Here is a 25,247-nt window from a genome sequence, read left to right on the forward strand (position 1 = left end):
TATCACAGATTCAAAGGATGCAGAAGAGTTGGGAAACTGGTAAACCCTGCAAAGCCTTAGAATTATAGGCCAGGAAGGCATCAATGACAATATCTGCACCACAATACATGGCAATTTATTTTGCAGGAAACCAGGATGCAAGCCTTTATCTTGCAGATGCTGGTTTCGATGACCTGAAACCAAGTTGAATGAATCCTGGTGCCAAGCTCTATTCAAGACCCAGACTGTGAGGTGTTTACAATAAACAAAGAAGAACAACAGAAGACAAGAAGAGAATACTTGCATCAAAAGCCAGCATGATACAGGAACTTGTTTACAGTGGGAGGAGAAACAGGGTTAGAAGAATTCTTAGTTGAGGGAGGTCCTCACAAGCATTTCCTATACAGGATAGATTGCCATGACAACAGTATGTGTTTGTGGGCAGTTACACTTTTCTGGAAGCTTCGAGAATGTTGTATTTTGATTATATAAGTCAGAGCATGGCAGAGATTCACGGAGATGCTAGTTGGTATAGATAGAGGGCATATTGCATCTCCCAGAACACTTGTCTTTGCCTCTTTTTTAAAAAAGCCAAAATAAACTAAATTTTAAAACCTCTTGCTGAATTGCAGTGTTCTTGTGCCCTAAGCTATGAGTCCCAAAATTAGACAATCTTCACTCACTTTATCTAGATGGCCTAGCGACATCATCCATAAGAGTACACCTTAGTGCCATTTTGGCCTACCATAGGCAAGTCCATAATAGTCTGATTGCCGTCCATACTTTACTATCTCGTTTTCTCAAAGGTCTAACTCATCTTTGACCACCAATGGTCAAACCAGCAGTACCATGGAACCTAAATGTGGTTCTCGAACAACTTATGTTTAAAATCATGAGAGGTCTAGAACGGGTAGATGTGAATCGGTTATTTACTCTTTCGGATAGTAGAAAGACTAGGGAGCACTCCATGAAGTTAGCATGGGGCACATTTAAAACTAATCGGAGAAAGTTCTTTTTTAATCAACGCACAATTAAACTCTGGAATTTGTTACCAGAGGATGTGGTTAGTGCAGTTAGTAATAGCTGTGTTTAAAAAAGGATTGGATAAGTTCTTGGAGGAGAAGTCCATTACCTGCTATTAAGTTCACTTAGAGAATAGCCACTGCCATTAGCAATGGTAACATGGAATAGACTTAGATTTTGGGTACTTGCCAGGTTCTTATGGCCGGGATTGGCCACTGTTGGAAACAGGATGCTGGGCTTGATGGACCCTTGGTCTGACCCAGTATGGCATTTTCTTATGCAGGGCTAATTCAGCCCTGCTATCAACGGGAAAAAGCAAGTTTGCTTACCGTAAACGGTGTTTCCGTAGATAGCAGAATGAATTAGCCATGCGTCCCCACCCTCCTCCCTGGTAGTCGACTTTATATTCTATATTTCCAGCTTAATTATAGACTGAGGAGAATCTGTTACTTTCCGGCACGGGAACACACGCTCAGCTGCAGAGACTAAAAGTTTGATCTCTGCTTGTTAAAGCTCCGCCCCCAGGCCCTGATTGGCAGTTCCCATGACAGCATGGCTAATTCATCCTGCTATCTACGGAAACACTGTTTACGGTAAGCAAACTTGCTTTTCATGGCTTTCTGAGGGCCTAATGCCATATGAGTTCCAAATGACTTTTGTGTCTTGGAGAGAGAGGACAGAGGGAGGAAGATTGCTGAAGACTTGGTGGTGGGTGTGGGAGGGGAGAGGGGAAGAAGGGAATGAGACTGCTGGTGAATCAGGGTTGGGGGGAGATGGAATTGGAGAGGAGACTGAAGGAGAGAGACTGAATCCCCTACTATAAATGTGATCACACGCTACTGAAAAATTTACACTTAATCATACCATTAAAAAAGATCCTGTGGATCTGTAATGGCAACATGCACACACACTGGACATGCAGATTAATCTCAGTGGGGTAGTACATCCTCTTCATTTATTTGTAAAGAGTCTAGACATTGTTTTAGATTTTCTGCAGGACTTGGAGAAATATATCTTCATTGTTACAAATTAATCCTAATTTAAGCTGCATATGATTAGACTGCTTAAATCCTACCTGATGACTAATCAGCTTAGGACGGTGCTGTAGGCTCTGATTCTGTCCCAGGTGGATTCCTGTAATTCTTTCATAGATGACTTTCCTCAGAAACACATTCAAAGTCCTCAGATAATTCTAAATACAATTGCTTGGCAGATTTCCAGCTGTAACACAGGGGAACACATAAAGGTCCATATTCAGCTGTTGTGAGGCTTTGTTAGTTAGCTGGGTAGACATATCCAACTAATAGATGTTGTACATTCAGTTGTGTGGTCACACTGTCGAATATACCTGGATATGTTAAATTTAGCTGGATAAATTAATCTGACCAACTTTCGGACAACTCAATAGGCCAACCAAGGTTAGCCAGATAAGTCATCCATCAGCTCTGAACACTGGAGTTAGCCAGATAACTTATCCAGCTTGCTCAACTCCTTCCAGTTATTGCCCTGTAAAATCCCTAACTTATCCAGCTGGAATTAAGCCAGATAGGTGCCCAAATATTCATTTAGCTGGTTAACTTTTCAGTTAGCCGGCTAACTGCTTTTGAATATGGACCTCATAATCATCATCTTACTAAATTTACACTGGTTCCCTGTTTTAGTTAGGCTTTATTTTAAAATTCTTTGCTTGTCTTTAAAAGCCTGACCGAGTGGCGGCCAGTAAAATTTAGCTGAAAATCTTAAGTTAATGAATTCAGTTTCCCTTACTGAGGGATGACTTGCTAGGCTTTTTGTATTTCTTTAATTGTATTTTCCTTATTATCCTGTCAGACCAGTCTGGATGAGTGGCTTTCATTCCCTCCTCAGCAGATGGAGGTAGAAAACACAAGCATTTTTTTGTTTCCTTATATATCTTGACAAAGCAGAAGAGGCTGCCAGTAGTAGTTCTCTGCCTCCAGCAGATGATGAAGACAGATATTATGTCAAATATGTGCTTTGTAATATGAAATTAATCAAGACTGGGATAGCAGGAGGCAAAAAAGTTCTATGACAAAAACCTATGAGGTCAATCTTCCTAGAGCATCCAGGAGCAACCTAGAAAAAAATGCATAGACCATAGGATGATGGGCAGCAGTTGCGGCTGTTCTTTCATGGGAAAATAAATGCAGTTCCCGTTTGTGCCTGGTCACTGGTGTAGGGACCCAACTGGAACATAAAGCTTAAAAAATAATTTAAAAAAAAAGGAAAGAAGCAGTAGTAAGGCATTGCTCCCAGCTCCAGATGCTACAGCTCTCTAGCATTGGGGAGAAGGCTTTGTTCTCGGAGACCCTTTCCCTTCCAGATGGATGGAAGAAAAGGAAAGGAAGTGCCTATTTTACATGAGTCAGTGGCAGAGCTCCATCACAGGTTACTTCTTCAGGAACTGTGGCAACCCAGAGCACACAGTGAGCCTGGCACCATAGAAGGCGGGTAAGGCATGGGGGGAAGGAGTTGCTACCAATATAGAGTGAGCCCCAAACAGAGGAGGCATCCAAAACTCTGGGAGGCCAGGTAGCTGGAGACTTGACTGTGGACCTACTTGGGCATTTGGTAAAAGGCATGATTGAGACCCTGGATCCACTAAAGGCAATGCAGAGTGGAAAGGAAGAACAGGAGTTCTTCATAGAGTTTGTGTTCCATTTCTGAAGGTGGACGTGCCACAAGCTACTGTTAACAGAAGACGATGATCCTAGTAAAGGTTACGGTTCTGAGGGACTACCAAAATAGGAAGATTGAATCACTCATGAAAAGATCATTTGAGATAGCCAGGATATCCCTTCAGATAGTGAACCGTGGACCCAGCATTCCCTGCCCAGGAAATTGGCTAAGTTTGAGATAGGGGCAGCCTTCTTAGCAGACACCTCCTATGACTTAGTTAGGACTTCTGCCAAATGAATAGCGACAGCCATATCAGCCAGGAGATTATTATAGCTGAGGAATTGGGCAGCGGACTCTGCTTTTATAACCCACCTGAGTAGGCTTCCGATTATGGCTTGGTTATTATTTGGAAGTGAATTGAAAAAACTGGTGAAGAACATGGGGATTCTGTGCCCCAAAGACAACCAGAAGACATAGCAAGGGGACATCAAGAGCATCCCATGTTCATTTTAGGGAATTGAGCCTGTACAGACCAGGTAGTTCTGGCACCCTCCAAAAATGAAGATTATAGGCACCAGCACAGCCTTTTTTGGGGCAGCTGAAGAGAGGAGCAGGGAAGGAATTAAATGGAGCCTTATGGGGACTAGAAATCCAAAATGAGACTATGGAGGTCCACCCCTTGCCTCTGCTAGTCAAAGCCAACTGCAATTGTTTTACGAGAAGTAGACACAGATCACCAAAGACAAATAGGTCCCAGAGATTGAGCAGCAGGGATATGTCTTTGGGTAGAGTGTCCCTATTTCAGAAACTCACATCAAATTTGCAGACCAAGCTCCGAGGCCCTCTTTTCAGTGGATGATAGTGACTGATCCAGATGAAATCTATACTGTCAGTTCCTGCAAGGTGAATCAACAAGAAGGTATTCCATCTACTTTGTGGAAGGTATTCCATCTACTTTGAGGTCCCAAAGAAAGAAGTCACTTTTCACCCAGTGTTGGACTTAAAATTTGTCAACAGGGGTCAACACACACTACATTTTTGAATGGAAACCCTAAAACCCTGTTGTATTGTACACTGCCTAGCCCAATTTTAGTTGTTATATGAGGTTATAAATATTTTAAATAAATAAATAATGCTAGTGGTATGGAAGAGAGAGTTCCTGTGCTAGATATATCCAAGGTGTATCTGTGTATTTCCATCGGAGAGAAATATATGGAAAACACTATTCATAACGTTTGACTCTGCCATGGCACCATGGACCTTCAAGAAGGTGATGATAGTGGTTGCAGCCTTCCTGTATAAGGAGGGAATATTGGCTAATCAAAGCCAAGTCCTTGCAGAAAAGTATTCAGTACACACACAGAGTCCAGTAGCTATTGGAATCACTAGGTTGGGATGTCAGCAAAGGAAAGAGCGATTTATAGTCCTCTCAGTCCCTGGTGTATTTGGATATCAGATTCAACACTGAAAGAGGGTCAGTGTTTATCATGCCACACAGAGTCACCAAGCTTCAGACACAAGTGATGTTGCTGCTGGCAGCCTGAATGCCCAGAGTAAGATTGTACCTTTGGGTGCTATGGTCAGTGGTAGCTACCATTGTTGAATCACCCGCTTCAAAGCTCTGCCCCAATAAGACACAGAGGTCCAACTTTAATACAAACCAATTTAAGTTTATTTAATATTAAAAGCCAATCTTATGAGACCCCTGGGAGATAGAGAGGGAGCTTTATATTTTTCCAAGCTCTGCCTGCCTATCTCCCCGTTTGTAAGTCAATGCTGACTTTTATAGATAGGACATAAAATGATCCCTAATAGAACTGCATAGAGTATCAGGTACCATGTGTGCCCACATCAGAGACCTATGGCTAAACCTCCCTGGTCCCTCCTCCCACCTTAAGATCCAATTAGGCCTAGCAGAGACCCATATGTCTGATTAGTTTCAGTAGGTCACGTGTCTGATGATGGCTATCAATCATTCTAGTAGTTCTTAGCAGTTCATTGTTCTGTCACTCCTGTGCAAGTCGTTTGATCCAATTCCTAATCTTATGAGAATATCCAGTTACACTGGGTCTCTTCAATCGAGAGAAAGGAGTCTGTGAGAACATAGTTTAGTCCATATGTTCGTTGTAACCTTATGATCCTTCATCATATCTGGCTAGGTCTGAATTATTTCCAGATGTCTCCCAGTAGCCATGCCAGCTCAGGTCAGTCTGAGTTCCTTGTATGCCAGCAGTTTCAGTTAGGCCAAGAAAACAAAGGATTCTAGATAAACTGAGTGGACCAAAGTTCTGAACCAAAGTCTTCATGTTAGGCTTCCCATATATCACCATAGAACTGAAAGCCTGACAACAGCCCATGTGCACCCCCTTTAAAAGACTTTCCCGTGTGAGTGGTCTCATATGCACAGGGCTATGAAGAGTTTCTCCCACACCAGGGAAGACCTGAGACATTCTAAGATGGTGGCTAACAGAAGTCGAGCTAATAAAAGGAGTTAACCTAGAATAACCAGACAAAATCATGGTAGGGACAAAAGCCAGGTGGGGGGTGAGGGGTCCATTATGGAGAGCAGATAGTGCAGGGCCACTGGACACAGGTGATGCATATTAGATGATAAACCAGTTAGAGATTAGGGTGATTAGGCTTGCATTGATCAGTTTTCTCCAGATGATAGAGAACTAGTTGATAAGAATCCTATTGGACAGTGCCACAGCAGTAGCCTATGTGATTAGGCAGGGTGGCACCAGGAGCCCTCAGCTGGCAAGGGAGATGAACCAGCTTAAGCAATGTGTGGAAGTATACAGCAATGTATATAACAGGGGTGGACAATGTGTGGACAGACTTCCTGAGCAGATGCATCAGAGGAACTGGAGTTGGTGGAACCTGCCTTCACACAAATTGTGTCCAGATGGGCCCTCCGTGGTGGGACCTGATGGTAATCTGCTGGAATTCAAAGGCCAAGAATTTCTTCAGCTGACTGAAAGAAGCATTGATGCCCTGATATAACCTTGACCACCAGAAGAATTTCTGTATGCATTTTCTACATTATCCCATGAGAGGGGGGGCCTTCCAGAGTATTAGATCCTACACTGGTTATTCTAGTGGCACTGGACTGGGCCAGATACCCCTGTTATGCAGATCTGATCAGGCTGAAAAAAGGAGAAACCACTCAGGATGAGCATAGGCAGACAGGGCACAGAGGTAAGGGAAGATCCAGCTCTGTTCTAGCTTACAGACTGGCTATTGAAAGGAGAAGGTTGAGGAAATATGAATACTCAAACTTCCAGAGGATAGAAATAATGGTTCATGCAACCCTTCTGCAGCTATGTCACGTTTCAGGGAGTTAAAACAATATCATCTCAGGAAATCCTTAGCGTTTTAGCAAACCTAGCAAGTTTGTAGGTCACAGTCCTTTTGAGAGGAAAAAAGAGAAGAAATGTTGGGGGCCACAAGTGGAACCAGTTGTAATGACAGTTCCCAATAATGGTTTGAAGGCCCTATCTCTGGAGTTTCAGATAGGCAGTCACCTTCCATTGTTTTACTAGAGTTGAGTCCAGTTCACTTCAGACAGGGCAGTCTGGATTGCTGTCAGATGGTTACAACTTTCAGTTTTCATGCCCTGTTTCAGATACCTTTTTTGCTGTCCCCTGTCACTCCAGCAGACGAGAAGTGGTTCAGGTAAATCTGTAGTGTCTTTGTCACGTGGGAACTGTAGTTCCTTTTCTGCATTCAATTTATTTCATGGTACTCAGGAAGGAACTAAGGTCCTTCTGGTTCATTTTGGATCTGAAGCAGGTCAACAGAGTTCACAGGGCGTCTTGACTCTGAAGTCAGTCATGAAGGTGGTTAGACTGTGAGTTTTTCTTCTCTAGATTTAATGGAGACCTATCTTAAAATCCTCATAAGGGTGGAAAATCAGAGATTCCTATGCTCTGTATTGTCCAGAGGGCACTTCTAGTTCAGAGCCCCCAGGCCTTTCTCCAAAGTGATGGTGGTTGTCAGTGGCTTTGCACCAGAAAGGGTATTCCAGTTCCTCCTTACTTGAACAATTGTCTTTTCTGGATGAAGAAATGGGAGGAGGATCATGCATTTACTACTGGAGTATTAAGAGATCTTACAAGGTAGTGAACTTTTGCAAAGAGCAAGCTGGTACCTGTTCTGTTTTTGGAATATTTGGCAGTCTAGTTTGACAGGAAGAAGGGCAGAGTACGTTTGACAACCAGAGAGAATTCTCAATATTCAGAGTGCGATTTTACATCTGACCAAAGCTTCGTGGCACAGGACTAACTGCTAATCTTGGGTTTGATAGCAGCAGCCATGTACTTGATGACCTCTGCAAAGATTCACATGCAGTCCTTGCAGAGATCTCTCCTGCCTCAGTGATTGCCTTAGTTCCAGGTAAATTATATGTGACACGTAATGCTGCAGCGCCACTCCTGATACCCACGCAGGGTTACCCTGTGGCCACTTGGAGGTCCTGCCAAGCACTGCACATTGTTTAGCCTCAGCCTTACTGTTCCTTATTCCAAAGGGTTTCAGTTCTCTAATTAGTTATCTGTATTTTCAGATTAGACTGCTTGCTGTGGCTAACCCTTCGGGAAGGGGAAGGTTCTCTCCCACATCCCTTTTCTATAATCTGTGTCTCAGAAAACACAGAAGAAGACTTTTTCTTTTTAGAATTTTACAGATAATCCATCTTTTATTAGTATTGAATCATAACAGCAAGCATGTTTCATTTTATGCAAATAGGTTTATAAGTATTTTATAAAATGTCTTGCTGGGGAGAAGGGTACAGCGCAGTGTACACGCTGATAGAGTCCCACCCTTCTCCAAATATCCAGTATTCCAACCACTCCTTATATACAGTTTATTTTTTTTTCTCTGTCTCACCTCAAACCCTCTGCATGCAGTCAGTTGTCATCCTTCTGACCGCCAGGACACATTTTCCTTCATTCTACAAATAGCTTAACTTCCCACATCTATTTCCCCTTTGGTGCTCTCTTGCACAGTTTCCACAGGTAAAACAAGGACTTTGGGTTCACCTTTTTGGGTCGTGGTGATACACAGGCACTTGTACCCGTCCTCTGCCAGATACCAAGTTTCCCTATGTTGCTACAATGGCAGAAGAACAGTACAGATTTCCACAGTTTTACAGCCCCTGTGCCTCAAAAGGTCACAGGTTGTTACGAAATTGTTACAAGGGTCAGATCTCAGGAGTAACTTCAGATAACGTTTGTTCATAGAAAAAAGTGATGGATGCATGGAACAACCTCCCAGAAACAGATGAGTATTAACAAGCTTGTTAGTTTTAAAACAATATTTTTTATAAAATAAATGATTAAATGCTCCCTTAGCTATTTGTTACAACAATCACTTAGAAAGTTGTCAGTATTATAATTTAGGAATACTTAATATCATTAAAATACCTGCAGTTTCTCTTTCAGAATCTGTTAGGATAAATATGCAAGAGCGCACGATTTTCTGTAAAATAATTCAATTTTAACCTAACTTTACTGATGGCAGGAATTCTTTGTTCTGAGGACTCTGATACTCTGTCTGTGTGCATCTGCAGTCTCAGGTCTCAGATTTCTGAATGATGCTGGTGGCGGCTTCTCTGGCTGTCTGTGTATTCTGCTGAATCTGTTGCTTCATATGTCTGTATGTCTGTCTTTATTCTTAAAGTTTTGAGGAAACATTTTCTGGTTATAGGTCACATGTTGTGTAGTAACTCAGTCACATACCAGATGAGGTGATACCGGTTTTCTCAGTTTTTTGAGATGGAGGAGAGGGTGGGACTGGTTACGGTCATGGGTTTTCAGGTGAGGTGGTCATTTGCTGGCTGTCATTTCTAGAAAGTTCATATAATTTCAGCAGAGGCTATCACTACTTGAGCCTTAATTTTAGGCTATTGTAAGGAAAGATGCACAGAAGAGAGACTGATCTGTCCTGTTCAACACCCAGGCCCTGTGTTTTTAGGAAAATAATTGATCTTTATTTTGCTCTCTACCTCTGGTTGGTCTTTTGTTTATGGACTTTTGTTGTGTTTGGATTTTATGTTGGTGGTGCTCTTCCAAGAGATTTTCCAAATCATGGGCTTTGCTTTGGGTGAGGGAAGAATTCAGAATCACAGCATTCTTGATTTCATTAGTCATTTTTCCCCTGTCCAGATCTAATAATAATCCTGCAGCACTATGATTAATACCTTAGCATAAAATAATTATATATATAACTCATCCAACACAGACTGCCAGCTGCCATCATGAAATGACTAAAATCAAATGAATTGAGATCCAGTATGAAATTTTCATATACTCATCTGTGACTCTGTAGGTGATTCTCCTAATGAGGAAATATTGTAGGGATCCTGAAGCCTCCTGCCGGTGAATAATCCTGCCCAGACTGGATGTGGAAGATTTGAGAGAGACAGAACCTGTTTAGGTCACTCCTGACCAGATCTTTTAGCTCCCAACTGTGTGAGCAATTTCATGGACACCTTCAGTCCATAAAGACCCTCTCACAGGCTGTCTGTGTAGAGGAAAGGGCTAACTGCTGACTGCTTCCTATTTCCTGTCTGCTGCTACAAATTGACAGGGGAGAGAACTGACAACAGTCAGAGTCAGTTGTGTCTGCAGGTGTTGCCTCCATGGTTTCCTGAAAGGCTGATAATATCCAGTACCTGTGCATCTAGCAGAAGAGGCAGGAGGTGCAGTCTGACAATTAGTAGGGTTACGCTGTTTCAGCCAAATTGTTTTGTTTAGTATGCACTAAATACTTTGTGTTTCATACTTTAAAAATATGTTACATTGTTTTGGAGTGTACTAAAACTATTTGTCACATTCTAAAATTCATAGAAACAAAATCATATGGAATGAAGCAAAATTAATGTTTTTGAATTCATTCCCCTACCTTTTGAAGTTAATGAAGTTTATGTATTTTAAAATGACTCATATTGCACTCTTTATGATGATAGCCAGACTATAAGGATAAGTAATGAAGGTTTATTGTATGTGACTTTTCTGAGATATACAGGGCCTCTAAAGTGATCCTCTGTAACCAATAGTTTGAATATTTTTATTCCTTAATGTTGGAGAATATATGCAGATTGAAAACATTTTTCAATTTGCTAAAATTAAGCAACTCACACTCAATGATGGGAAGCCTAATACAGTGTCCTTACCCCAGGAACAGGCTCTTCAGCTGCCACCCCTGATGTTATATCCCACATTGAACGAGGGGAAGAGCCGTACATCAGGAATGAGCTGGGATCAGAGGAAAGAGAAACTGGGAGAAGCAGCTGCTCAGGTGAGTTCAGTAATGAGAGGGACCGGGGTAAAATTGCTGAGAGGAGGAGTGGAAGGAGCAGCTGGGAACTGCAGGGACTCCTTCACAAGCTCCTTTGGAGATCTCTTTAAACACTCACAGGGTTTCTGTTACAGGCATCAGTCACACAGGATGTCCTTTTCCAAATCCAAACCACCACGCACAAAAACTATTTTGGAGGGATTTACACTATAATCGCTAACTCAAAAATTATCACCTCCTTTTTGATTCCTTTGATTCATTACTTGATTTACACTTAAATACCGTGAAGACTTGTAATACTTTTATTAATTGTTAAGCCATACACGCCTCTGAAAAATATTGTTTAAAAACAAAATTTTTTAAGGAAGAAGTGGAAAGTTTCATGCCAGATTAGAGTGTTCCGAAACTGAAGCCACAAACACTCGAATTAACAGCTGAGACAGTGAAGAGAAGATAGCGCTATAAGCAACTGGTTGAAATTCCGACATTATGAACCAGGCAGACATCCCCTGAGGAAAGACCATCAGGTCTGACACAAGGCCCCATTGGGTGGATGACAAACAGAGTACATGATAAGTCAGGTTTCAAGTTTTTGGGTCACCTGAGACAAGAGCTACATTGGAAGTGAGCTTGTATATATTGAGATCAAGTCTCGGCGCTAATGAAACAATACAGTCTAATGAGTGTAATAAATGCATTCAATAGCTTCGAGAATTTTGTAATAGCAAAAAATCTCTAGATAGTCTTTGGACTTTTTTTTAAATGAGTTTTTGTTTAACATGCTATATATATATTAAAAAAGTAAAAAATAAGGGACAGAGGTGGATCGTTTGATTATACAGTGAAAGCACATTACGGGTGGTAGTGGCTTAACCATGTATGAAACTTTCCACTTCTTCTTTAAAAAATTTCGTTTTTAAACAATATTTTTCAGAGGCGTATGGCTTAACAATTAATAAAAGTATTACAAGTCGGGGGCGCTAGCGAGCAGCGCAGCAAAATGGACGTCTGATTGCTTTGCTCTCCTACTCCCCCGGCTATACACGGTAATTTCCGCTGCAATACAGCACCGGCGAAAGAGATTTTGTGAGCTACAGGTGTGGGATTAACTCAGGATGGCGACCTGCAAGAAAAATCTGGACCTGAAGCAGTTTGCCTTCAGTAAAGTCGCCGGGGAGTTGCTGGTTGACAGTGACGGCCAGGCCGAGAAAGCGGCGTGTCCGGCGGACATTTTACTGGTGACTGGTTCGGACACTCAACCAGAGGCACTCCCTGGTGCAGCGGGCCAGCTAGATTTCCCAACTAGATCCGAGATGCGCAACTGGTTCATAGAAGTCAGAGCGGACCTAAAGTCCCACAAAGCAGAAATCTTGGAATCCATCACTAATGTAAGAGAAGATTTGGATGCATTGGGCCACCGGGTCAATGACTTGGATGTCCGAGTGGAGGGACAGGGCATACAAACTGAATCGCTCTCCAAACAGTCTCAGCTATCTTTAGAAGTTGAGACACTGTCTGAAAAGGTGGAGGATTTAGAAAATCGCTCGAGGAGAGCGAACCTCCGTATTAGAGGGATTCCAGAATCAGAGGCTTTTAAGGACTGCATGGCCACCGTTAAAGCCCTCGGCCAGTATATTTTAACTTCCACAAACTGTTCCGTGGAGGGCGAAAATGGCATTCCTACTATTGATCTCGAGAGAGCACATAGGGCGCTGGGCCCTCGGAAAGAAAACCAACACCGGGACATCATTGTAAAATTCCATCATTATCGAGTTAAAGAAGAGATTCTCAAAGCGGCAAGAGACCAACCTCACCTGAAATGGCAGAACTTAGATATCAGCATCTACAATGATTTGGCACCGTCTACTTTACAAAAATGTTTTCAGCATTGCGCAATGAGGAAATCCGATATCGTTGGGCATTCCCCTTTGCCCTTGTTTTTCAGAGGAAAGGAGTTACGTACCGGATAAAATCGTTATCTGATGCAGTGGAGAGCTTTAAACAAGCAGGCCTGGAGACGCCATTTTCAGCTCCGAAGACTCACTCTTCAGCTACAGTGACCGAGCCGGCCCCAAGATGGCGTCGCCCAGGACCGGGCAAAGGCAGACTACGCAGACAGCGTTCTCAAGCCGCCATAACACCCGATGGACTAGGCTGAAGGGGACTGCAGCTATGTTTGGTATCAGTTTATTATATCAGGTTAGCCCCCAGCTAGTTATGGCTGATGGGTGATTCTAGACATGAGCTAAATTTTCTTAAAGTGTTGCTTGGTTATTTACCATTTTACAGTTGAGTTTATATTTTCATGGCGGGGGGGGAGGGGGGATCGGGTTCATGCGCTGTAAGATTGGCTACCCCAACACTGGGATTCGCGCAGATATAGCGAATCTCTATGATAGTCAGGGGGAAACTTGGCAGACTTATTTTGGATTCATTATTATTACATCTTCAGCACCACTTGTAGACACTTTCACTGTACTGAACACTTGGGCAGCTTTTTATAATCTATTGGATAATTCTGGACTTGCTTATATTACGGCGGACTGTTGGCACATGTTAGGATCACCATATGGGCATTCTGCCCTCTCATTCCCATGGTTGTAATAATCTCACTTAATGTAAAAGGCCTGAACACAAACAGGAAACGCTTTTTACTCAGGAAAGAACTGTTACGCCTGAAGGCGGATATTGCCTTCATCCAAGAAACACATCTGAAACGTAGACACAGCCATTTATTATGTTGTAAAGAGTTTCCTCATGTGTATTCTGCAGCCAGTGGCTCTCAACATAAATATACAGGGATGGGAATTTTGCTTTCATCTCATTTAGTATATGATCTGTTAGCCAAGGTTGAAGACCCTGGGGGGAGATTTATCCTCCTTAAAATATGAATTAATGCCCAGATTTATACTTTGGTGTCCCTCTATGCCCCAAACAAGGATCAATCCACATTTTTCCAATCCCTACAGGCCATATTATTGTCTCACGCTGAAGGGGCTTTGATTATAGGAGGGGATTTTAACCTAACTTTAAACAATGTTCTTGATAATTCCGTACAGCAACATCACTCCCAGAGGTCTCACCGGGCACGGCTCAAAGGCCTCCGGGATGATTGGCAATTAATAGACGTATGGAGAGAAACGTACCCGCATTCCCGCTCTTACACTTTCTACTCGCACCCTCACAACAGCTACTCCCGCATTGATTATTTCTTGGTTGACAAATTGGTAAGCAACCAAGTGCGCAGCTCTGATATCGAACTAATCACTTGGTCTGTCCATGCCCCTAACAGTATAACAGTAGATTTGGGGCAGAGAGATTCTGGAGTTCGCTTTTGGAAATTGAATGAGTCACTTTTATCTGATGCTCACTTTGTTCAGTCCTTAGACTCCCAGCTTCAGGAGTATTTTACCACTAATGCGAATCCAGATATCTCCCCGGAGGTGTTATGGGACTGCTCCAAGGTGGTAAACAGAGGCACTTTTATAGCTAGGGCTGCAGCATGTAAACGGCAGAGATTACAAGACAGGGAGGATCTTTTAGTGCAGATTGGCCTGCTTTCTAAGGAACATATGCGCACCCATTCCCAACCATGTTATCAGAAATTGTTGGGCCTTAAATCTAAACTCCAGCAATTGGACAATAAACAATTACTCCATGCTTTGGATATCACTAGACAAGCATATTACGAGGGAGGGGACAAAGCAGGCAGACTGCTAGCATGCCAATTGAAGGCGAAAGTAACACAAAAATCATATCTCTAGGATTGCTAACTCGGCCGGAACCATTATTATAGATTCCACTGGAATTCGAGAAGCCTTCTCTCGATTTTATGAAGGGCTCTATAGCACAGAGGAAACTATATCTCACGATGATATTGAGAGCTACTTGGCATCAATAAATCTCCCTAGCCTAACCAACAACGCTCAACAACTATTAGACTTGCCCATTTCGGCATCAGAAGTGGAGGAGGTAATTAAATCCCTGAAACCGGGTAAATCCCCTAGGTCTTCCCGGGGCATATTATAAAAAGTGCTCCTATGCAGTAGTGGAACCCTTAACAGACTACTTCAACAGCCTTAGAAAGGATAGTGTCATCGCTTCACAAGCCAATGTCGCCGGTATCACAGTCCTAGCCAAACCTGGCAGGAACCCTACTCAATGTAGCTCCTATCGACCCATCTCCCTCATAAATGTGGATTTGAAAATATTAGCCCGCTTACTAGCGCTCAGACTCAACAGAATCCTTCCACATCTAGTACACTCAGATCAGGTTGGGTTTGTTCCACGAAGAATGGTTGCGGATAACATCAGGAAGGTCTTAGACCTCATGTGGTGGGTGCGGGAATCCGGTGAACCGACTGTCCTGTTATCCATTGACGCCGAAAAAGCTTTTGACCTTGTCCATTGGCCTTTTTTATTTCTCATCTTGCAAAAACTGAATTTTGGCCCCTACTTTCTCACCTAGATAAAGACTGCTTTATGATCATCCACAAGCCAGAGTTAAAGTTAATAATGGATATGGGAACCCCTTTGCCATCGGTAGAGGAACTAGACAAGGTTGTCCCCTATCCCCTTTACTATTCGCCCTCTATTTAGAACCTCTCACTGCATATATTCGGGCAGCCATGGACATACGGGGAGTCGCAGTAGGGGAAGACAATATAAGTTGTCTTAATTCGCAGATGACATTCTGATGACGCTCACTGACCCTCTCACCTCCCTGAAGGGAGTAATGAGAGAACTTACTAATTTTAGCAAGGTGGCGGGTCTTCGAGTCAACCTAGAAAAATCTGAATTGTTAAATATTAATCTATCTACCCAAGATCAGGGATCCATTAAATCTCAGTTTCCCTTTAGATGGGCCAAAACACATATCAAATATTTGGGCATCTTGATGTCGGCCAACCTGTCTGAGCTGTTTTCTCTCAATTATATACCATTGGTTAATAAGTTGACCACTGATTTAAGCAGGTGGAACAAAGCACCCTTCTCTTGGCTGGGGAGGATAGCTGTCATCAAGATGAATGTACTGCCTAAATTTTTATATTTCTTTGCTGCATTACCTGTGTTCATCCCGTCCACATTACTCCGAAATTGGCAAAAGAAAGTCTTTGACTTTATTTGGAGGCGCAGGCCACCCCGGATTACCAGATCAGTTTTATTCCTGCCCAAAAACCAAGGTGGTTTGGCAGTACCCAATTTAACATGGTACTATTATGCAGCACAAATGAGGGCGGTTTTTGATATTTCCCGCCAAGTGCCTTCGAAGCAATGGGTCCATATCGAACAGGAGTTATTGGGATCCATGGAGACTGCAGCATTGTTCTGGCAGCCTAGGCGTACTTGGCAAGCAATTACTCGCATCCCTAGCTCATTGGGGGTTACTCTACGGATTTGGGCTCTAACTAAACCAAAGATGATAGGCAATCATCAATACATCTACCAAACCTCCCTAACGCACAATCTCCAACTTACTGCTGGGTTCCAATCTTCTTGTATGGGGTATTGGCGAGAGCAAGGAATCACTACAGTAGGCCATTTACTCCAGCAAGGTGCTCTCATACCTAGGGAACGTTTTTTTGCCTTGTATGACATGGACCACCAAGACTTCCTCCTGTATGAACAAATAGCCCATTTTATACGATGCATCATTCGTGGCAGTTCTCTCAGACTGGGCAGATCTTTACTGGAAGCTTATCTTCTTAAAGGGGATGCCCTGACTGGGGCAACCTCTAAACTATATCAACTTTTCTTTCCCCCCGACCAGGCTACTTGCAACTACCGACAAAAATGGGAACGTGATCTTGGTAAGCAGTTTAGCCTGAAGATTTGGGAAGAAGCTCTCCTTCTCGCACATCACTGCTCTATATCTGCCCGATTACAGGAGAATTGTTACAAAATGATCTTTCGATGGTACCTTACGCCAGACAGACTACATAAAATTTATCCTAACACACCAGTGACTTGCTGGCGGTGCTGTGAAGGAGAGGGTACTTATATATACTTATATCTCTTTTTTTCCTCCTCCCAGTTAAGGCATCCTTGTTATAATGTAACTTTATGCTCCTTTAAATTGTCTCTTGTTGACCGGTTGGTTATAGTTACTGCTTGGTTCGATGTAAACCGAGTTGATTTGATTTGTATCAAAGTCGGTATATAAAAGCCTTTAATAAATAAATAAATAAAATATTTGGTGGTCCTGTACATGTATTCAACCATTTTGGGAAGCAATGTTTGCCTTGCTAGATGATATTGTAGGTGTGAGAGTGACCTCGTCAGCTGAAGCAGCATTGCTGAATATGCTCCCCTCTACCCTAGACAAATATCAGAAGAACTTTGGATCGCAGTTATTCATAGCTGCCCGTATCTCCCTAGCTCTTCGATGGAAGACGTCCGCTCTACCTTCAGTTTCTGAGGTCATGGCAAAATTACATTCAATTTGTTATTTAGCGTCCCTTACCGCTGACAAATATCATAGGCAAGCCTCTTTTCGGAAAAATTGGAAGCCTTTTACAGATTATATCTCACAACTTTAAACCTCTCAACTTGCTTCTTAGGGAATTTACTCTACATGTGTTCTTTCTATATGATGCTTCGTCTCGTAATTAGACCCTTATGGATCCCATGTGACCTATGGTATGTGTCCCATGATACTAGATAGTAGGATATTTCATTTTATGCCCATGTGCTCTATATTTTGCTGTAATGTATTTACTTATCTGTTCACAGAAGTATACAATTGTGTCAGCTATTTTCAACTTGCGTGTTTTGTTGTATGTTTCTCATGTATGTACAAAGGTGCGAGTTATGCTTGTTACTGTTGTTCCGGGGGGAGGCGGGAGGGAGGGAAGGGATTGGGAGTTTTAAAAAAATGACTTGAATCCTTCTCGTCTTACTTGTATTATACAATATTGCTTTTTTATTGTGTATTCAAGTATCAATAAAAACTTAAATTAAAAAAAAAAAGTATTACAAGTCTTCACAGTATTTAAGTGTAAATCAAGTAATGAATCAATGGAATAAAAAAGGAAGTGATAATATTTGTTAGCTTTTCCAAATCCAGACATCCAAAGCCCTGTGACATGGTTTCTGTAAGATGAACTGCTCCCTCTTGGGTTGGATCCCCCTAGACTAGTAATCATAGCATGATAGTGTTAGGTCTCTTTGGCTTAGAGCTATGTATGTTACTGGTTTAGTAAAGTAAGGAAACAGGACGCGCTTTAGCAGCCACTCCTGATTATTGTCCCTGCGCCTCTCCTATGGTCAGAGGCTCTGTGCTGGAACTTGGCATACCCCAGTATGTATTTCTTTCCATTATTATCAAAAAATCCTTTATTTCCTATTGATCTGAATTCTAGTTACAACAGAGCCCTTCATATCTCTGAAATATCATATTCTGTCTCTACAGAAAACATCATAATGTCCAATGATTTCTTTTTTGTGTCTAGAAAAAGATGAATCCAGAAACAATAATCCAGAACCAAACCACAGCAAAGTTAGTGAGAATCCAGAGGAGAACGAGATGTTATCAGAAAAAGAGGAAGAGAATACTTCTTCATGTTCTGAGTCTGGAAGAAATTGGCAGAAGATAAACCGTAAAAGACAATGCAAAATCAATACCACTGAGGGACTATTTTTATGTACTGAGTGTGATAATAGCATCAGCAGAAAGGATAAATTATCATACCAGAAAATCAAAAGGAAAAAAATACCCGTTTCATGGTCGAAACGTCCAAAAGGTTTCACAAGCAAAGGAAAGTTATTATCTCACCACAAGATCAATTCTGATCAAAGACCATTATGTATTAAATGTGAAAAATACTTCATAACAAAAACAGTATTCTTCCCTAAGAAACCTTTCTTATGTACTGAGTGTGGTAAAAGCTTCAAACAGAAGATGCACCTCGTAAACCACAAGAGAACGCACACAGGATTGAAATCATTTACATGTACTGAATGCAGTAAAAGTTTTAAATGGAAGTCAAATCTCACAGTTCACCAGAGAACTCACACAGGAGTGAAACCGTTCACATGTACTGAGTGCAGTAAAAGTTTCAAGAGCAAGCCTGAGCTTGCAGTCCACCAGAGAATTCATACTGGTGTGAAGCCATTTACATGTTCTGAGTGTGGTAAAAGCTTCAAACAGAAGATGCACCTCGTAAACCATAAGAAAACTCACACAGGATTGAAACCATTTACATGTACTGAATGCAATAAAAGTTTTAAATGGAAGTCAAATCTCGCAGTTCACCAGAGAACTCACACAGGAGTGAAACCATTTACATGTACTGAGTGCAGTAAAAGTTTCAAGAGTAAGTCTGATCTTGCAGTCCACCAGAGAATTCACACAGGCGTGAAACCATTTACATGTTCTGAGTGTGGTAAAAGCTTCAGTCAGAAAGTACATCTCACAAACCACCAGATAATCCACACAGGTTTGAAACCATTTACATGTACTGAATGCAGTAAAAGTTTTAAATGGAAGTCAAATCTCACAGTTCACCAGAGAACTCACACAGGAGTGAAACCATTTATGTGTACAGTGTGCTATAAAAGTTTCAAGAGCAAATCCGAACTCACAGTCCACCAAAGAATCCACAGTAGTGAGAAAATGTTCATATGTACTGAGTGTGGTAAAAGTTTCAATCGGAAGGCAAACCTTGCACTCCACCAGAGTATTCACACAGGACTGAAACCATTCACATGTACTGAGTGCATTAAAACTTTCAATTCAAAATCAGATCTCAGAGTCCACCAGAGAATTCACACAGGACTGAAACCATTTACATGTACTGACTGTGGTGAACGCTTCAATAACAAATCAAGTCTCACAAGGCACCAGAGAATCCACACTAGGGAGAAACCGTTCATATGTACTGAATGTGGTAAACATTTTAATTTGAAGTCAAACCTCACTGTCCACCAGAGAATTCACACAGGACTGAAACCATATGCATGTACTGAGTGTAGTAAAGGTTTCAACAGTAAGTCAGATCTCACAATTCACCAGCGAATTCACACCGGTGTGAAACCATTCACGTGTTCTGAGTGTGGTAAAAGCTTCAGTGTGAAGAAATACCTCAAATGCCACCAGCGAATACACACTGGTGAGAAACCATTCATGTGTACGGAGTGTGATAAATGTTTCAGTTGCAAGTCATATCTTGTAGTTCATCAGAGAACTCACACAGGATTGAAACCATTTATTTGTACAGAATGTTGTAAACGTTTCAGAAGCACATCTGATCTCACAAGCCACCAGGTAATTCACACTGGTGTGAAACCATTTACATGTTCTGAGTGTGGTAAAAGCTTCAGTCAGAAGAAATACCTCAAATGCCACCAGAGGATCCACACTAATGAGAAACCATTTACATGTACTGAATGCAGTAAAACTTTCAATCATAAATCAAACCTCGCAGCCCACAAGAAAATTCATGCAGGAGTGAAACCATTTACATGTTCTGTGTGTGGTAAAAGCTTCACTAGGAAGGAAAGCCTCAGAAACCACCAAATAATGCATACATTGTGACAGAAGAGAGGTAATGAAAAAACAGATGTACATGGAACCAAAGATCAGCTAATTCTAAATAAAGCCATTATAACCAGTTGTAAGAAAACTCTAAACCTAAATACAGCATGGTTTGACTATAATCCACACTCCTGGACAATAAATTACTTTGAAATGTCCAGGGTGAACCCTGAATTGAATGAGTATATCAAGTTTACTATGAATGTTTCAGACTAAACTCTGAATTATGTAGATGGGTAATATTTCATTCCCAACCATAAGAACCAGTGAGGAATATTTCAAGGTCACCTCTCACCAGTCCTGTATTATCTTATTGAATCCAGTGAGTACTTTTATTGACTCCTTTGGCTATGGATTTAGCCTTAATCTCAGAGACACTAATGACCCACACTTAACATATTACCTTTATATGTAGACGATTTGAAGCATTACAGTTCTTGTGACATTTGCCTGGATAAATGTAATATAGTGGCTATCCTTAAAGGAAAACTAAGTAAAATACAATCATCTGTCTGATAGACTGTAACCTAAAGAACTTGAGCAGGAAAATGTATATAAATATCTGGGAGTAGAAGAAGATGATACAACAATCCAGCACTGTTGCGCTTCCTGGCCGCATCCGTTCACCTCTGTCATCCTTCCACCAGCGCAGGCCTTACTCCCTCTGCCGCCGCGGCCTGCTCATGGCACCCCGGCTCCCCCGCTCACCATCGCTGATGCCGACCTTGCAGTGGAGCTCTCGCAGGGGCTCCGCATCTTCCTGCTTCTCGTCCCTGCCCCTAGGCGTGCGCGCGGCCAACGTTGCCCTTAGAGGGCCAAGCGCGGAAAACCCGGACCTGGCACTCGCTGATGACATTATTGCCTCCAAGTATAAAAGGCAAGGCCTGTTTCCCTGAACGGTGCCTTGGCAATCGGGTCATACACTCACGTGTATCTAGTTTGCCTTCCCAGCATTCCAGCGTCTCCTGTGTCTCCAGTTCCTGCGTCTCTAGTGTCTCCTGTTCCAGCATCTCCCGATCCTTCGTCTCTCCATTCTGGTAATACGCTTCAGACTGATCTCACGGTACTGACCTTTGCTTGCTCCTGACCATCCTTGACCGCTGCCTGGAACCAGACCTCTGCCTGTATCCTGACTCCTCTCGGACTGACCAAAGGTAATGACCCCTGCTTCGGCTGACCATTCTGGACTTGCTCCTCGCTATCCACTCTGACACTCTGTTCTGGCCTATTGTAATCTCTGAGCCTTCCTGTCTGAACATCGATCGTGCACCCTAGTTCATGGTGGGCACTCCTCAGCGCTTCATCTCCCAGAGACCCTGCGAGGCCCACCTAAGACCAGGAGGCCCGGGTAACCAAGGGCTCAACCTGAGAGAACCCCGGGTTGCTATTGGTGAAGTTTCTGATAGCCTCTGTCTCCTCCTGCGCTCCGCCTCCTGGTGGCAGGCACTTTCCGGGTTCGATCAGAGAGCCGTACCTATCCTGCACCTATCCTCCAGTGCAACAAGCACAAGTAACTGTGAGAAAAGATCAGCAAAGAATACTACAGGTAACTGAAACACTGTGAGAAGTGCTTTGTCATCATGAAATAAGATAAATCAATTTCTAAACTCTATACTCTCCTACAGTTTTGCAATCATTAATAGACCTCCCAAAGATCTTGAACTCTTTGATACAAAGGAAAACTACTCTGGGCGGGGGCGTTCTTCAGCGATCGACTAAGATGGCTGCATAAATGCTGAGCTCGGCAATCCCGATCTTCTTATTCGCTGATTTCCCCTTGGTAAAATTATATATTCGAAGATTGTTTGGCTGCTTTTTTGATTTTACTACCTGGATGGCTTCCAAATGCAAAACTGTCGACCTTTAAGCAGTTTTCTTTCTCCTGACCTGCTGCCAATTTCTCTGGGCTGGCCAGAAGGCTGGCCGAAGATCCTTCTGCAAGCTCGGTCATGGACGACGCATCTGCAACAACCCTGACGGCTTCTGACCTTACAGATCTTCCGACAAGAGGAGAGCTGCAGGGTTGGTTCATGGAGCTAAGGTCAGATTTTAAGCAGCAGAAAAAAGAGCTACTCGAATCTATATCTGAAATAAGGGAGGACTTGTCAGCGCTGTATAATTGTGTTGATGAATTAGAAACACACGCAGATGGTCATGCAGAGGTATTACAAAATCTCTCAGAACAGCAGAAACTCTTCTCTATTGACATGGCTGCGCTAGCAGAAAAATTAGAAGACATGGAGAACTGCTCCAGATGCTGCAATTTACAATAAGGGGAATCCCGAATCTGATACCTATAAAGATGTAGTGTTAGTGGCAAAAAAAATTTGCATTTATATCCTCTCATTTCAGACCAACACAGAGGGACTGGATGGCAGCCATCTTAACCCATTCAAGATTGAGAGGGCGCATAGAGCCCTAGGCTCTATATCTGATAATAAGGCTCGGGATATTGTACTCTGCCTGCATAATTATGCTAAAAAATCACTCATCTTTGAACTGGCGAGAAAGCAGTCTGATTTACTTTGGGAAGGCCATTCTAGTTCTATTTTCCAAGATCTAGTGCCTTCTACTCTCCGCAAACGTTTCGAGATGCGAGATGTTACCAAAGCATTATGGGATGCGCATCTCCGCTAAGATAGACCTTTCCTTTTGGCCTGCTTTTCGTGGTCAAGGGACTCACGTACAGAGAGAAAACAGTGTCAGAAGCGGTAGTTGCCTTCAAACAAGCCAATATCTCCTTTACTTTTCCAGTCCCAAAGATGGCGACCGAGGTGGCAAAAGTGGATAACATCCCAAAATGGCAGCACGCAGGCAAAGGTGGAAGGAGACTGCGAAGACGGTCAGAGACCTCTTGCTATGCTATGTCTGATCAGGGATGATGGGAAGATGTGGGCTCTCTGCAGCAGCGGTTTGTCATTGTGGACTATTTTTGGAGTCCTGAATTTTTCCTTTCTATACATGAACTTTAATTGTTTATATGCTGGGTTATGCACTTTTAGTCTTCTTGTGCCATGTTTTGAAAGCCTTTTCTGCTGTGGCCAATAATTAGTATGTGGGGAAATTGTGTTGGTTGACTTTAGTTAGTGTCTCATTTGAAGGGTCGGGGGGGGGGCCTGGCTCTCTTTCTATATTGGTCGGTCAGTAATGTCCACCAGGAGTTGGTGAATCTACCAGGGTGTTGGGGTAGATCAAATACAGAATTATTTTTGGGGTGGGTATTTGTTATATTTGCTTTATATTTCTGTTGCTGGAGAGGATTGCACGTATTCATTTCATGGAGCCTTCAGGCGCAACACATAATCTCCTATGATAACTGTGATTGTAATGCAATGACAGCTAAAATATTTTCCCTGAATGTCAAGCGTCTTAATACTTTTTGGAAACGCCAGCTTTTATTTGCAGAACTCAAACAGCATAATATAGCCATTGCATTTCTCCAAGAAACTCACTTACAGAAAAAGTATGAATGCCTACTTTCTCCTAAAGATTTCCATCATCAACATTTTGCAGCTAGCTCAGTGGGCAATAAATATGCGGGTGTTGCTAACCTAATCTCTAATTTCTTCACACATAGGTACTTTTTTTGTCTTTCTGATCCAAATGGTCTATACCAGAGCTTTCCAAAGTGTGTGTCGCGACACTTTAGTGTGTTGCCTGCAGTGTGCCAGTGTGTCGCGCAAGCCCGGTACACGTGACACACCGGCAAATGGGAGCCAATGCGGCCGCCGGTGGACCTCATCCTACTGGCGGCTGAGCAGTGAAGAATCTCTGTGCTGTGTGCTGGAGACACACAGCAGGAAGATCGGCAGGGCTGTGGTGGAGCTCACATCACCATGTCCCGAAGAAAAAGGTCACGTCTAAAGGTGCAGGTGCTCCTCCTCCTTCCTGCCCACTCGGCCCCGGAAGAAAAATGTTGCCTGAACCGCACGGGCAGGAAGGAGGAGGAGCATCAGCAGCGTGCAGAAGAGGAGCAGCGTTGTTGTAGTGGGCTGAGAAGAGGAGGCCCGGTAGCAGGGTCCCCACCTCAGATTGGCCTGAGAAGATCAGGGCCGCCACCGCCACGGATCGGCCCGAGAAGATCAGGGCTGCTGCAGAGCCCATCCTGCAGCGACCTGTGAAGAGGAGGCCCAGAGGTAAGAGAGAGGCTGAGGGCCCGTAGAGTGTGTGTATGAGATGAGTTGAGAGATTGGGTGCGTGTATGAGATGAGTTGAGAGATTATGTGTCTGCGCGTGTATGAGATGAGTTGAGAGATTGTGTGTGGGAGTGAGGACCTGAATGCAGAGACAGAATGTGAGAGCCTGTGTGTGTGTGAGAGAGACAGCATGTGACAGTGAGAGCCTGTGCGTATGAATGATTGTATGAGAGAGAGCATGTGAGAGTGAGAGCCTGTGTGTGTGTGAGAGAGAGAGAGAAAGCATGTGAGAATGAGAACCTGACTGTATGTTTGAGGGAAGAAGATGGATGGAGAGAAAAGAAATAGAAAAAAAGACAATATGAAAGGAATTGGCAAAAAAAATAAGAAAGGGGAGGTAGAAAAAGCCTGTGACCTACCGATTAGAAAACTAAGATCAGACAGCAAAGGTAAAAAAAAATAAAAAAATTACTTTTTACTGATTGGCACATGTAATCTTTGGTAATGTGCAAGAGTAGCACTTTCTCTATGCAGATCTCACAATGTACGAGATCAACATGGAGGAAATGGAAGCCCAAGGGGCCTGCACAGAGGAGGCAGCAGAATGGGCTTCAGTGCCAATAGCAGCATTCAGCGCC

At 42.8% G+C, this 25,247-nt stretch overlaps 1 protein-coding gene across 1 annotated transcript in view; it reads left to right on the top strand.

The window, feature by feature from the left end:
• Positions 1-24,201, top strand: part of LOC115085907 (oocyte zinc finger protein XlCOF6-like) — a 54,237-nt gene extending 30,036 nt beyond the window's left edge. The window contains exons 3-4 of the mRNA XM_029592445.1: positions 10,819-10,938; positions 18,390-24,201. Coding sequence (XP_029448305.1) covers positions 10,819-10,938; positions 18,390-20,473 — 2,204 coding nt within the window. The 3' untranslated portion in view covers positions 20,474-24,201. The remainder of the gene's footprint in view (positions 1-10,818; positions 10,939-18,389) is intronic.
• Positions 24,202-25,247: the final 1,046 nt, after the last annotated feature.

This window comes from Rhinatrema bivittatum, chromosome 2, assembly GCF_901001135.1.
Source record: "Rhinatrema bivittatum chromosome 2, aRhiBiv1.1, whole genome shotgun sequence".
Taxonomy (NCBI): domain Eukaryota; kingdom Metazoa; phylum Chordata; class Amphibia; order Gymnophiona; family Rhinatrematidae; genus Rhinatrema; species Rhinatrema bivittatum.